General features: G+C 48.8%; 1 protein-coding gene across 1 annotated transcript; it reads right to left on the bottom strand.

Moving 5' to 3' along the window:
* Positions 1–1,019: 1,019 nt before the first annotated feature.
* LOC122378199 (phenoloxidase-activating factor 3-like) lies at positions 1,020–12,305 on the bottom strand. The gene is made up of 7 exons (XM_043358998.1): positions 11,040–12,305; positions 7,024–7,106; positions 4,050–4,217; positions 3,578–3,747; positions 2,720–2,861; positions 1,852–1,941; positions 1,020–1,579 (listed from the first exon to the last, which is right to left on the bottom strand). Exons 2-7 carry the CDS (start codon positions 7,097–7,099, stop codon positions 1,266–1,268), a joined length of 960 nt encoding a protein of 319 aa, XP_043214933.1. The 5' UTR covers positions 7,100–7,106; positions 11,040–12,305; the 3' UTR covers positions 1,020–1,265.
* Between the last annotated feature and the right edge of the window lie 1,671 nt (positions 12,306–13,976).

Genomic DNA, 13,976 nt, shown 5'->3' with positions numbered 1-13,976 from the left:
CCATCCGAAAGTTGACGACAGCCCCACGAGCGGCCAACTGAGCTCGGCTTAATGTTATCTGCCCCACATCACCTAATTATGTGGGTCATTAGCAACCCTGATCAGGGCGAGCTATTTAGTGCACGTCCCTCTACAGGCGCTGTTGCCGAGTGTCAAGCGATCGATAACTAATCCGTTCATGCTCGCTGCCGAGGCTGGTGTCGAAACCCTTTTGCCTATCGAAGGATCTCCCCGACAGACTTGCAACTATCTGCCGCTGGCTGACCTTTTGTGTTCCTTTTGCTAGACCCTTTCCAGCATGTAACTTGGTACAGTAGCGGCGGAACACCTTCAATTAGGGGGGGGGGGGGCACTGCCAACTTTTGGTCCCATTCTTTCCATGCAACGCCCATAGGGCTAATGTTAAAATGCCAAAATCAAAGAGGGGCACGGTGCTCCGGTGCCCTCCCCGTTCCGCCGCCTATGACTTGGTAATGCAGTTTCTAAGGGTCTTTTTTACGTAACCTTGTGTTGTTGTTATCCCAATATCTCGGGGTCTCGTTGCATTATTTGTTGCCACCAGTTTGAGTCGTTTCCCACTTCTATCATCGCCAGACCTGACCAGGTCCACAACTAAAACCGTCAGCCTTTGTCGCAAACCGGTCCGGTAAGATCTTCATGTCACCCCTCCCCCTCCCTCAGCTCTCCCCTCTCCCACGGTTCCTCCGAGTTGGGCGACTTCTGGTTCTCCGGACAGGCATGGTAGCCGAGGATTATAATTGTTATCGGTGTTTTAATAGTGTCCCGTGCATTAGCGGGTTGTGGTATTCTTACATACGTTATTTTATAACGGGGTAATTTGTGATTCAACGTTTAAGGCGCGATCAGCCATCATGTTCAATGTTCATCATTTGAAGCCTAATTGCATGCTACAGACTACAGAGTGACGATTGAGCCAGGTGTTGTTTCACGACTGAGGAATGGATATCGGCATCAAGCTGTTTCATTCATTGTCTTGTTGGATCGCATCATAAAAGCAGTTAGTTTTGCACTCGTGTATTCTCATCGGGCTCGGAAAGAAGTCGGTAAACACGCCGCGGCACATCGCATCGCCACAGGCGGCATCGCTAGGGGGGCCCGCCCCGTCAACTCACAAAATGAGTGTCTTTTCTCCACGGATTACCACTTATATTGTAATATGATATCTATCTTTATTCACGACCGGTCCCAGCGCCCAGCGCCGAACGGTCCCGCGATCTCTGCAGCATAGACCCATATATTCTCTCTCAGTCCTTCATATTTTCGACGATCCAGTCTTTGTAGTCGGCCACGCGTGTGTACACGTCTGGCACGTTCTGCGTCCCGCACGTGGCCGGACCGAACGACACCACTCCGACCAGCACCCTGGGCTGGCCGGGCACGGCAGCCGCCATCAGAGGGCCGCCGGCGTCCCCTGCGCATGCGCCGCGACCCTTCTGCCCTCCGGCGCACAGCTGGTGCGGACCAATCGCCGTGCGGAAACGCTGGAACGCCTTGGCGCACTTCTGGCTGTCCACCACGGGCACGTGCAGCTCTCGGAGCGCGTCATTGGGTGTGCCGACTGCCGAGAGGAGGGCGATGTCAGGTCAATGACAACTCCAGCTGTGCGTTTGTGGGGGATGGACCGATGGGACTGTAGTGTGCCCAATAGGAATGGTGTACCAGGACTAAGAGACATTTCTGTTAGAGGACTGTGCAATAAGAAGAAACTGCGAAGGAACTAGTAGAAACCGTGCTGCTAACATTACTTATAAACACAGCATGTAATCAACCGACCAGTCGTCGCATCTCAAACCCCGCCTGCCGTCCTGCACCGCCCGAGCCATCACTCACTGGATCCGAAGCCGGCGAGTGTCACCGTCTTCCCGGTGATGTTTCTGCGCACGGACGGGTCGAACGGAAGACAGATGGGCCGCACGAACTCTGCCAACACAGCCGAACGGCTTGTCATCGGTACACCGTCCATCACATCAGACCCAGCCATGCATCATGGCCTGTCGCTGTATCACTGCGTATCAAGAGTCATGTATCATGGGCTGTCCTCGTGTGTCAGACACTGTTGGAGATAAATGCCAATTCATCTTTGCATGGTGCCATTGAATGCTGTGGCTGCTGTAACTCTTTGAATATGTATTTTTCCGATCGGTTACAGGACGCTCTGCTAGCTGCTGCTGTGGTCATTGTTTGAGGGGGATTAGATAATCCTCTGCTCTGCAGAGCCAAGGTAACGCGTGCTCGGCATGCTAAGTGCCATTGCGATAACGGATGTGCCGCAGCCGTGAGACGGTCGCCGCCGGGCGCTGTATTTAATCACGTCACGTCAGATGACAATGACATTAGTCGACACGGGAACAGGTCTCAACTAATGAGAGCTATGCGGAGAATGGGCGGCACAGAGTTATAATATGACAGTGATCCGATTACCATACTGGAGACAATCAAAACACGCCACTTTTGCCGTCCCTGAATGTGTATGATTCCTGACCCACCCCATGGAACTCGTTACTCTTCAAAAACGAAGCTAATACATTACAGACATCTTTATAGGGTGCTTCGCCCTGAGTGCTTCCATCCAACCTTTAATTCAACGAGCCACGGTCGTGAGACCTTGGTAAGCTATAGCTTCGGTACAGTTTCAACCTGATCTCCCTAATTAGGGGACCATGTCCACAGGGTCGTCAGTTCTGTAATCCGTACCCACCTGACCGCTCCACGGGTCTGTCGAGCCGCACCAGGGCGATGTCGTTGTGGTACTGCCGCGGCTTGTGGTGCTCCGGGTGCGGGATCACCTCCTCCACGCCAAAGTCCTGCACCTCGTCAGAGCAGACCTCGCCAGAGGGCGTCTGGGGGGGAGGGGGCGGGGGGTCAAAGCACGCCTCACGGCGGTTTGTGGGGAGGGAGAGGTTAGTCTACCGGACGTCTGTAAGGGAGGGGAGATTACAAATGTCTCTCGCTCTTGGAAGATGGATCTGTTTCATTATTTATAAATGGCTCCCATCGCTCCTGGTAATAGCTTCGCCGGGGGTCTGACGGCTGAGATAAGCCATTTAGTGAGCGGTCCAGCATATTATCTTACTAAATATGTAAATCCTTGGCAATGGCGTTCACACAAATTACGTGTACGAAATAGTGTGCTTTAATGATACGGCAAAAGCAGAGGAAATACCAAACGGCATGGGGTAGCATCGATTCGATGTTAGGATTGCAGCTTGAGATAATGTTCCAATACAATTGATTCATGTTTTCAGGGCTGCTGCATATCATGCATTCGTCCATGTCTGAGCCAAGACGAACAAAGCTGACCTTCAATATAATCACCGTATTGTCTTCTCTCCAAACGGCGAAAGACCTATCCAAGAAGCCAACCTCACGGACATATCCTATTCCCATTCCTCTCCAAAGATTCCACGGGGCCGATTCCTGTTGTTCATGGCTCTCTCGTTGAATTTGACCTTGTGGAAAATAAAATAATCGAGGGAACTTCTCTCACTGTAAAGTAGTCCCTTTCGTAGTGAGCCAGTCTCCCCCTTCTCTCCCTCCCTCCCTCCCTCCCTCTCACCTCCAGACAGTCCCTCTCGGTTGTGATGTTGTGCTCCCCGAGTCTGACTGCCGTCATGGCCAGGTCCTTGGGCAGCCGGCTGACGCAGTGGGCCGCCGTCAGCACGTACCGCTCCGTGATCAGCGTGCCGCCGCAGCTGTACACCACGCGCTTCGACTTCTTCGAGCGTCCTGCAACGTACGGATAAGAGATGGCTAGGCTGACAGGAGGCAGGCTCCCGAGAGTGCGTTGGTCCTTACTCTCATTTTAATGAAAAGCAGAGCCAAAGAGTTTTCGTGGATATTCCAATTTTCGACATTAGCATAGACATTAGCCATGGTCGATTGCACCTCGGTCCTATTTCCATATGACATTCAGTTCACACCTTTATTTGCTCACTTATGTATACAAGCTGTTGAGTTTATTGCTGACATGAGTTTGTTGCTTAGTGTTTATCTGCAGCGAGAGTAGTTAAAACTCTGTTTCAACTCACTGGTATATCCGAGCCTCGCCATCCACGGGTACTCTCCGAGGTGGACGGCCTCCTTGGTCGGCTCCGCGCTGGGGACGTTCACCCCGCACCGGGTGTCGACTGCAGCGGCAGCGGCAGTCTTGGTGACCGGCGGCAGGTAGCCCAGGTCCTTCGGGTCCAGCAGCACCACTGAGGGAGCGGGAGGTATGGGCGGGGCGGGGTGGTTAGCACTTAGCACCGCTCACTGGGGGGACGGCTAGCAACGGTAAGGAGAGGCTTGTATAGCGACCGGACGGCTAGGACCACTTGGGCATTTATATATGTTGCAGGCACTTTAGAAAACCAGTCATTTTGTAAAATGCCTAGGCATTTTGCAAAATGCCTGATTTTCCAGGCTTTTTGCAAAAAGCCTAGGCATTTTACAAAATGACTGACTCTCCAGTCATTTTGCAAAATGCCTAGGCATTTTACAAAATACCTAGCCATTTTACAAAATGACTGAGCAGCGTGTTGTAGATACGAGTACCTAATTATATATACGTTTTGGTAGCGTGTAGGTGGACCGAGGAGTCCAGCATTATGACCAGAGGAGTCCAGCAGTGGGAAGCCCATACCTACCTCTATTTTGAGAAGTGTAGGCCCGCGACATTTCCAACCCCCACGTCAGCGACGCTGCTGGATTTAAAATGATCGATCTGGAGCGTCAACAAACGACTGGCCCTATGCCGGCCTGTATCTGTAAAACTATTAGAGGTCGCGAGGATTCGATCCCACACACTTAGGCGTTAGTGTCTTCTGAAACCAACGCTCTCGTCCTACGCCTTAAGCGACCTGATGATTCTCCCGATGTGGAGCTTGATATTTTAAACTGGGACCATGCAAGTAGGTACTCAAAGCTGTTGCCACAGAACAAAATTAATCGTGTTTTGTTAACCCGGCAGTTGCTGGGGTATTTCGCCACCCACCGTTTGCTGGGGGGGGGGGGGGGGGCGTTAAACGCCCCCAGCCGATAACTCGAGAACCAATAGGCGCAGCGAAACGCACGAGGCGGCAAACGAAAGAACGCGACTAGACGCTTCAGATGAGTACTTTAAAGTTGAATTTTGAGGTCACAGGTCGGGTCAAGATCAGGTCAAACACCTGAAATCGGGCTTTCAGTAGCATGGACTTCAGGACTTCGCAATGGGCGCCTCTCGCCATAAACTCTGTCAAAACGGTGCACAATCCATCTTATAAGGCCTACAAGAGTGTCAGCTCCATGTAGGGGTCAGTCAAGCATAGGTCAGGGTCAAGGTCAGGTCAACCGGGTAGGCACATATCCCCGAAAATCAAAACTGATATTCGCAGCCTGTGACACATGTTTTGTAGGTAATTTGGGGCGTAGAACACGATGGTGACATTCATTTTATCATATGTGTACGTGTTTGGCTCAAAAAGTTCAATTTAAGAAATTCATGTATCGTGGTCGTGAAGTAGTCACGAAAAATTGCCAAGATTCAGTTCAAGATTATGGAAAATGCGGAACGATAATCAATAATCGAAGATAGCCATTTGATTGATCATGGTATTGGCAGTCTAATGGCGTTTGCGGCATGTAAGTATGTCTATTCTGTGATTTTATATGATTTTTTGAACATATGCCGTTTTTGGTCGAAATCTCAGAAATCATGACGTCACTAAAACCTCGATATCTAAAGAATTTTCCGACCGATTTTTTTGAAACTTTGTCACAATAAACTTCAATCAATTCCCTACAGGTACCCAAAATTTGGCGCGCCTGCGGCGGGCCGTTTTTATGCTATGGCCCGGCGAAAAAAGTGGGGGCGTTTAACGCCCCCCCCCCCAGCAACTCGCGGGTTAATCATTGCTTTAATATTCATTGCGATCAGAGAGCGTTTACAGCGTTAACTAAACAATGTTTTATGCTACAGCCGAGTCTGCAACTCAACCTGGTCGTTACTCAGCATTGTCGTCATCACAGAGCTTCAAATCGATCAGCTACAGGCTGAACACGTACCTATAGGGTGTAGGAAGACGTCCAAAAACTGTTGGCCATAGTATCTGTAGTGGGATCAACGTTCCATACTAGTCAGGCATTTTGCAAAATGCCTAGTCATTTTGTAAAATGGCTAGCCATTTTGAAAAAAGCCTGGTTGCGTTCAGTCATTTTTCAAACAGCCGTCTTTTTGTAAAACGCCTAGGCATTTTACAAAATGACTGATTTTCTAAAGTGCCTGCAACATATACATGTAGCTATGTAGTATACCTATGTATACGTTTACGGAAACGGGGCAGTTAGGACCATTGAGGAAGGTTAAATATGAAGACGAGACGGTCAGCAGCTAAGGATGTTAGTCATGGTCGCAAAACTTAAAGTGTCATGTTTTAAATCACCATAATCGGTTTACTGTAATTAAGTCGACGACCTGCGAGCCGTTCCGGATTACGTAAATAGTAGTTACCGGACCACAATTCCATGAAATCGCTGCATCTATGAGGCTGCTGTATGCGGTGTTTGCACCGGCCAATAACGAGTGTAATCCTATTTGTTTCTTCAGTGACTGTGAGTCGTTAGAACACCCGGTAACCGCAGAGCTGCGACCGGGTGCCGAGATAGGGGTCATGGAGCGGAACGGCGGGCTCCCCTTTACCGCAACACGCCGAACTTACTGTGCATTTATATAGACAAGAATTAATTTATCATTCTGATAGTGTCATATTTATAGTGAGAATAAGCTGACAGTGAAAATATATTGCGGTTTTTGTTTCAGGGTGTCACTCATATAAATGTGACATATGTATTATGTAATATAGGTACAAAGGTTTTATTTGATAAGGCTCAGTCGGATTTTGATTATTCGGAACCGTCCCAGCCAGGGTTTTATACTGTTCCGTATATGGCGTTATATCGATCCCTTTTTACTCTCATCATCAGATGTTTTAATTCAGCCGCTCATTGTTCCTCCAATCTCATCTCGATCTCATTGTTCCTTACCCTCGGGCGGTTGTCCCGATACGGCTGGGCAGGCTGTCCAGCAGACACAGCAGGTCAGCAGCAGACGAGACAGCATGGCAGTGCTGAAAATAACAGAACATACACAATACACATCAGACAGTGAAGAGAATAGACAGGTAGGCATAACATATATGTGTCGATATCGCTGCTGAAGCACGGGAGCTCATCACGTCGAACGGTAATCGCCGTTTATTGCCAGCTGTGTTGGTTCGCTCAGCGGGTGCGGCGTTACGGCGGTAATTCTATAGGAGGCAGTCTGACCGGTGACAGGTGAGGACGAGTCGGCAGGGGAGCCTGTCAGAGCCCCCTCCTCACCGCTACAAGGAACTATCTGTCCATCCGGCGCCGTCGGCGGGTAAATTAAACACTAACGGCCTTCCGTGGATCTGCCGGGTGGCGGTGCCCGCGGCGGAACAGCGCGGAGTTAGAACAGAGACGGGGACTCGTCTCCGCGCCGGGCCCCCGTGCCTCTACGGCGGACTGCCCGCCGCTAAATCCGCCGTATAAACGACCCCGTGCCGCGCTGTGGCCTTCGGTACGGAGATGGGGGAAACGTGACTGAATGAGTGAGTGGACAACAGCCGAGTGACAACGCCGGGTGACAGGGGTAGACGGTGCTGGTATGAATGAAATTAATTAGTGGTTTATCATGGGTGGAATTTATATGCCTTGCCTGATGCATGTTGAACCATTAAAGGGACCCTCCCACCTTCAAAAAAGTTAATGAATTGGCAAGAAAATGATGTCGCTCGGTTCAGAAAGAGCGAAAACGAATATCTACCAAATTTCACCGAAAAATATTCACCGGTTTTCAAGATATTAGACTTTTACTTTTGTTTACTTTTTGGGATCTCCGCTGTTCCTAGCGACTTTATTTAAAAGTGCGGCATTTGTTGCGCGCAACGCAGCATATACCACCGCGTGCTACAAAACGTTTTAGTCAAACATTTAAAAAATCGTTAGATATCTGCGCTGACGTCACACATTCAGAGGGGTATTCCTATGCATTAGCCCCTCTGAATCAAAATGCTGCAATTTTGAAATTCAATATTTCCGATTTAACCCTATTCCTGGCGGGGGGGGGGGGCCTCAGGAGCCCCCCCCCTGAGGTTTTTTGGTTATATCTCCCAAACGCGTTGAGCTAGGAAGCTCAAATTTTCTGACTTTTCCTAAAAGGCTTCTACGCAACATGTCTGAAAATTTGGAGTTGATCTGACCTCAGGTCAGGTCACCAGAGGCGGTTTGGTGACGCTACCTCAGAAAAGTTTGCAATCACGCCAGAGCTAGAGTTTTTGACCGATCAATTTCTTCTCTTCAGGGTTTAGTTAGGGTACCAGTATGTGCAATTTGTATATCTCGGAATTTTGATATCGGTGACCTAAGGTCAGGTCAATTTCGCGACCTCCCCATTATAAGTCAATGGGGGAAAAATCAACTCCCTGTTTTTACCACTAAAACGGGTCGGAATGGCCCCATATACCATACATGACTTCATATACGATCAACCTTCACTACCTTGAGGTCTGTTTTGCTGTTGGGCAGCTGTGAGGTCATGTGACGTCATCAAAGGTCACCAAAGGTTTTTGGCCAATAACTCCGTACAGGAACAAGATACAGACGCGTGGATGGTCTCATTGTGTTCAGCTCGTCAAGACGCATCGAATGATATACATGATGACCTCGAGGTCACGTGACCTGAGGTCAACCTTTGACCTTGACCTTTCGAGGTCAACATATATATCATTCGGATTGACGAGAGGATCACGATGATGCCCTTAGTTTGTTCCTATCTTGACTAATTCGAAAGTTATTCGAGAAAAACTCTCTCCATATCTAGTGCCGCCATTTTGACTTTTTCGACCCCTGTGACGTCATCTTTGACCTGACCTGAAAATGACCTTGGTAAAAATTGTAGATCTTGGCCGTGCGTATCCGATGCCGTTTACCGCTTGTCGCTATCTTGCTTCGTTCTCGAGATCTCAGGGGGGGGGCCGAATCGGCCCCCCCCCCCGCCAGTTTCTTGTCCCGGCGGAGCCCGCCAGGAATAGGGTTAAGGCATTTGTCGATGTTGTGAGTGCCGAAACCGGTAATTGTGAGCCAGGGACCCCATTTTGGCTATCTCAACTCAAATCTAATGTTAAGGTGGGAGGGTCCCTTTAACCCTATTCCTGGGGGGAGGGGGGCTCAGGAGCCCCCCCCCCCCCCTGAGGTTTTTTGGTTATATCTCCCAAACGCTATGAGCTAGGAAGCTCAAATTTTCTGACTTTTTCTAAAAGGCTTTTACGCAACATTTCTGAAAATTTTGAGTTGATCTGACCTCAGGTCACGTTACCAGAGGCGGTTTGGTGACCCTACCTCAGAAAAGTTTGCAATTACGCCAGAGCTAGAGTTTTTGACCGATCAATTTCTTCTCTTCAGGCTTTAGTTAGGGTACCAGTATGTGCAATTTGTATATCTCAGAATTTTCATATCTGTGACCTGAGGTCAGGCCAGACTCGTGACCTTTACATTGCAAGCCTATGGGAAAATATTGAAACGCCTCCTGCTTCGTGTAAACGAGTCAAAACCACCCAGTTCTTTCAGTATTATGGAAGATTATCTCATCGGTGATGATCCTGGTGCCGCTAATTGACAGGGGCACCGGCAAAGGTCATCTGAGGTCATGTGACGTCATAAATCGTTTTTCTGTCAATAAATCACGACATTATGGTGCTAAAGACTTGTAAGTGGTACCAAACTGCTCGCCTGGTCAAGGCGCGTCGTTTGGTATGCAGCATGACCATACCCCACAACCTCATTGATGAATGACCTGACCTTGACCTCAGGTCAAATTTTAAATTGACCTGTGAAGGTCATCACATACTTATTTCGCATCGCCTCGGCGAGAGCAACAAAAAATGTATTGGTTTTATGTCTCTATGTTTCTTAGTTTAAAAGTTATATAGGTAACTAATTCCAAAACATTTTATCGTTGATGACCTCTGGACTCTGGTGACCTCAATATTGACCTGACCTGAAAATGTTTGATGTAAAAGTTGTAGATTTTTAAACGACCTATCAAACGCCGTTCGCCGTTTGTCGCTGCGATGTGTAGTTTTTGAGATCTGAAAGGGGGGGCCGAATCGGCCCCCCCGCCAGTTTCTTGTCCCGGCGGAGCCCGCCAGGAATAGGGTTAATGAGTCACACCGGCGATTTTGAAAGATCCTCTCATTTCGACGCTTCTATTTCTTTTGTTGTTTACAAGCTACAGCATTGATATTTTGAAACAATATTGGTCATTGACCGATTGACTCATATTGGAACTGATTGACTCTATAATCAAACTGTAGTGGATGGCTTAACATTCCCTTAAGTCCTTCCTTTTGTCCCGTCCAAATAGTCTCCGAACTCTCGGTCCGCACCGTCCATGACGTAGGTATGTACAGTCTGTCCGTTCTGTCCCATTCTCTTCCATTACTCGCGCACTCGGCACGTCTCGCCCGTATAGTCCTTTTGTCCGTCTTTGCCGAATAGTTTCCCCGTCCGTCCTTCTATCCGCTTGGGCGACGCGTTTGTCTACCCATCTGTCAGAACAATGGATTGGTTTCGTCCGAAAATAGTCTTTCAGATATCTCAACAATTCAAACGAAATTTATTTAAATACAGCAAATAACTTAATGAAAAAATATTTGTTCGCTGTACCGATAACCTTATAACACAAATATGCCTCTACATAATCAGTAAAGCTCTCCTGTTTGTTGTAACGTTTTAGTGGCACGAGTGGGCCACCCCCGAGTTATACCCGTGACTCGTGAGCGCCGTGTTTGACAACAGGTCAGCTCTGAGGGTGAGATCAGGATCAGACAGTGACTACCGTATGTACGCTGCTGCAACTCCGATAACAAGCAGAAGCCATGGCTGTCCGAAGTACCGTGCATATACGGTACTCCAGTATGCTGGACTGACTGTGCTGAAGTGTCCCATGGACTGACCGCTGGAGCGTCCCGAGAACTTACTGCTGGAGTGTCCTGACAGGTCCGCCGCTGGAGTGTTCCCTCTGTGCAGGAGCCGGCTCCGACCCCGTGCCGCCTCTCGTGGTGAACGCCGCGGCTCACTCGGTGTCGTCGGCTGCGCTCCTGCCTCTGCGGCGTCCCCAGACCGAGTGACCAGGGAGAGGAGTCGCCCAGAGGACCAGCCCCCTGCCCCCTCCCCTCCCACCCAACCAGCTGTCCGGCCAGCTCCGCGGCGCCGAACCGCGGCCTCGTCAGACTGAACCAATCGGCCGCCGTACCGGCACACGGTAGGTACCAAAATAAAAATACGGACCGGGGCCGAGCCGGCGATCGAGATGCGATCTTCCAACGCTCGTAATGGTGTTAGTGAAGTTTTTTTAAGTAATGAGTTTCAATAACTCCCGAGCAAAGTAAGCCTGCGAGAATGCCGTCATAATGTTTGGAAAGATTTGTCGAATCGAATGGTATACAATATCCTCGTCCTACTTCGTGATCTGAACGGCTTTGAGTTTTAACCTAACCATCCTAATTTGACAGTTCTCTCCTCACTCGACGCGCCCAAGCGCGATCAATTAAATGGTGAAAAAAATGTTGGCTCTGCGAGCATTCTTAGCGAAGTTATTTACCAAAACCGGACTCGTTCGCTGTGGTATTTGACCGGGGTGGTCACCAGCTGGCTGAAGATTTTAAAATTACCTAAGCATCAGACGCTGCGCCTCGTAATGGCACGGTCGCTCGTTTTTCTGCGAAGCTCTAGATCAAATAGGGCGGATTTAGCTAGGGCTGCTGGGTCGATGGATTTTCGGTGACTCCGACTCCGACTCGGACTCCGGGCAAATGCTGTGGACTCCGACCGAGTCCGACTCAGAATTCGCATTGGCGAGGGGACAACCTCTTTGGCCTAGAAGACCGAAGGTCCGGTGATGGCTGATAAAGTAGCCGAGACCGCCCGGACGGAACGGATGTGTCCCAATGGTGGGTCTCCCTGCCAATCGTAATTCGTAGCTACCGGTCAAACGTTCAGCCCGGAGAGGGTGTGGTGTGTAGGTACCCCTTATGGAAATGACCTCTCCGTCCGTTTCTGGGGTGTAGATGTCTTAAAGGGGGCCTTCACCTTGGTGTAGATGAGTATGACCTCTGATCTATATGGTCATCTCGGACACACATTTTGAGGAAGGACGCTAATAGGCAGGGGTGGAGATCTGTCAAAATGTCAGGGGGGTCCAGCCCGCCAGGCTGGGCAGATGGAGGCGGGCTGGATGCAGTACCATTGACTTACATAGCAGTAATTCGTTTTCAGGGGGGTCCTGACCCCCCCCCCCAACCCAGCAGGTTACTAGGATTTTTTTTTGTATAAATTTAGTCCGAACCTTTTGATAGGAAGGATTCACAAGGACAGAGCCACCGCTAAGCGAAGCTTGCTGCGGTGACCCTGCCCTCTACCCTCCGATCGCGCAATTCCAGTTCTATGGCAGAATTTAGAGTCCAAAGTTTAACGTGCGCACATAGCCGCGCACGGCCGGTCCCCTCACTGACTTCGCCTGGCCACGGTCTGCCACCAACCGCAACCATACCTGTCAGGAGGCCCATAAATGTCAAGCGCCCGTCGCGCTTCGAACCCGGACTTAGACTGTTATAACCGGGAACGCGTGCTCTCACCACGCGGAGTCCAACGCTCTACCAACTGAGCTACGGGACCGGCGTAGGATTGTAAGACGAAATAGAAAATATTCATGGATTCTGTCTGCAAAAAAAAAAACAAGCCTAGCACGGTTATAGCATGGATATCGAAAATATTCAATGCATGATGAATGTTTATAGGGAAAATATCGGAAAAGTCTTCAGAAGTTTCCTGTGTTTCGCTGAAACGACAAAATTTGATGTGCAGTTGAAAAAAAAGTTGTAGGGGCTAGCGTGTTCTGTTCGCCAGCTAAAAGTTATCTACTGCTAGCGCAAGGAAATGCGCATTTTGATTGGAGGATTCATGAAAGTCGTACAACAGGTTGTCCTCAGTTCTGAAAACACCCTGCTTGAATAGAACATGATGTTGAGTTATTGGCGTCTGTCCGACGTGCATCAAGTGCTATGATATTCAGATTCACTTTCAAATGCACATTCAAAAAAACTCACCAAATGCGAAGTTTTGGCTACCATCGTGTAGCCAGGAAAGCCCTGATTCTGAAAATATATATCCCAATACATGACACTCAATAGTTTACGAGATATACCTGTTTTCCTTTTGAAGGTCATTCAAGGTCATATAGTGGCAGGTCATCAAAAAAACTCACCAATATACACCAAAATTACAGGATATATAGTCCAAAGCAGCCTCCATCGAATGGTGGTAGACACTATTCATGACACTTCTGCGTTTTTGGTACAGGGGCCATTTTTATTTTCAAATGCCTATCTCGCTAATGTTAACACTGCCTGACTTAAAGGCCAATAACTCCCAAAGTACATCACCGTTCTCTTTCATCTTTTAGTCACACGTTTGCAAGGCCCTGGGGCAGTTTTTGGTCAAGTGCCTACCCATGACGCCCTCTCAAATCGTTTGTACGCGGGTTTGAAAATTTGATATTTTTGGTCATACGGCCAAAGTCAACAAAAAAGAACTCACCAATATGCACAAAAATTACAGGATATACAGTCCAAAGTGACCTCCATCGAATGGTGGTAGTCTCTATTCATGACACTTCTGCGTTTTTGGTACAGCGGCCACATTGATATTCAAATGCCTATCTCGCTAATGTTAACACTGCCTGACTTAAAGGCCAATAACTCCCAAAGTACAGCACCGTTCTCTTTCATCTTTTGATGACACGTTTGCAAGGCCCTAAGGCAGTTTTTGGCTAAGTGCCTACCCATGACGCCTTCTCAAATCGTTTGTACGCGGGTTTGAAAATTTGATTTTTTTGGTCATACGACCAAAGTCAACAA

This window comes from Amphibalanus amphitrite, unplaced genomic scaffold (assembly GCF_019059575.1).
Source record: "Amphibalanus amphitrite isolate SeventyFive unplaced genomic scaffold, NRLGWU_Aamphi_draft 000056F_arrow, whole genome shotgun sequence".
NCBI lineage: Eukaryota > Metazoa > Arthropoda > Thecostraca > Balanomorpha > Balanidae > Amphibalanus > Amphibalanus amphitrite.
This window is presented reverse-complemented; position numbering and strand designations above follow the sequence as displayed.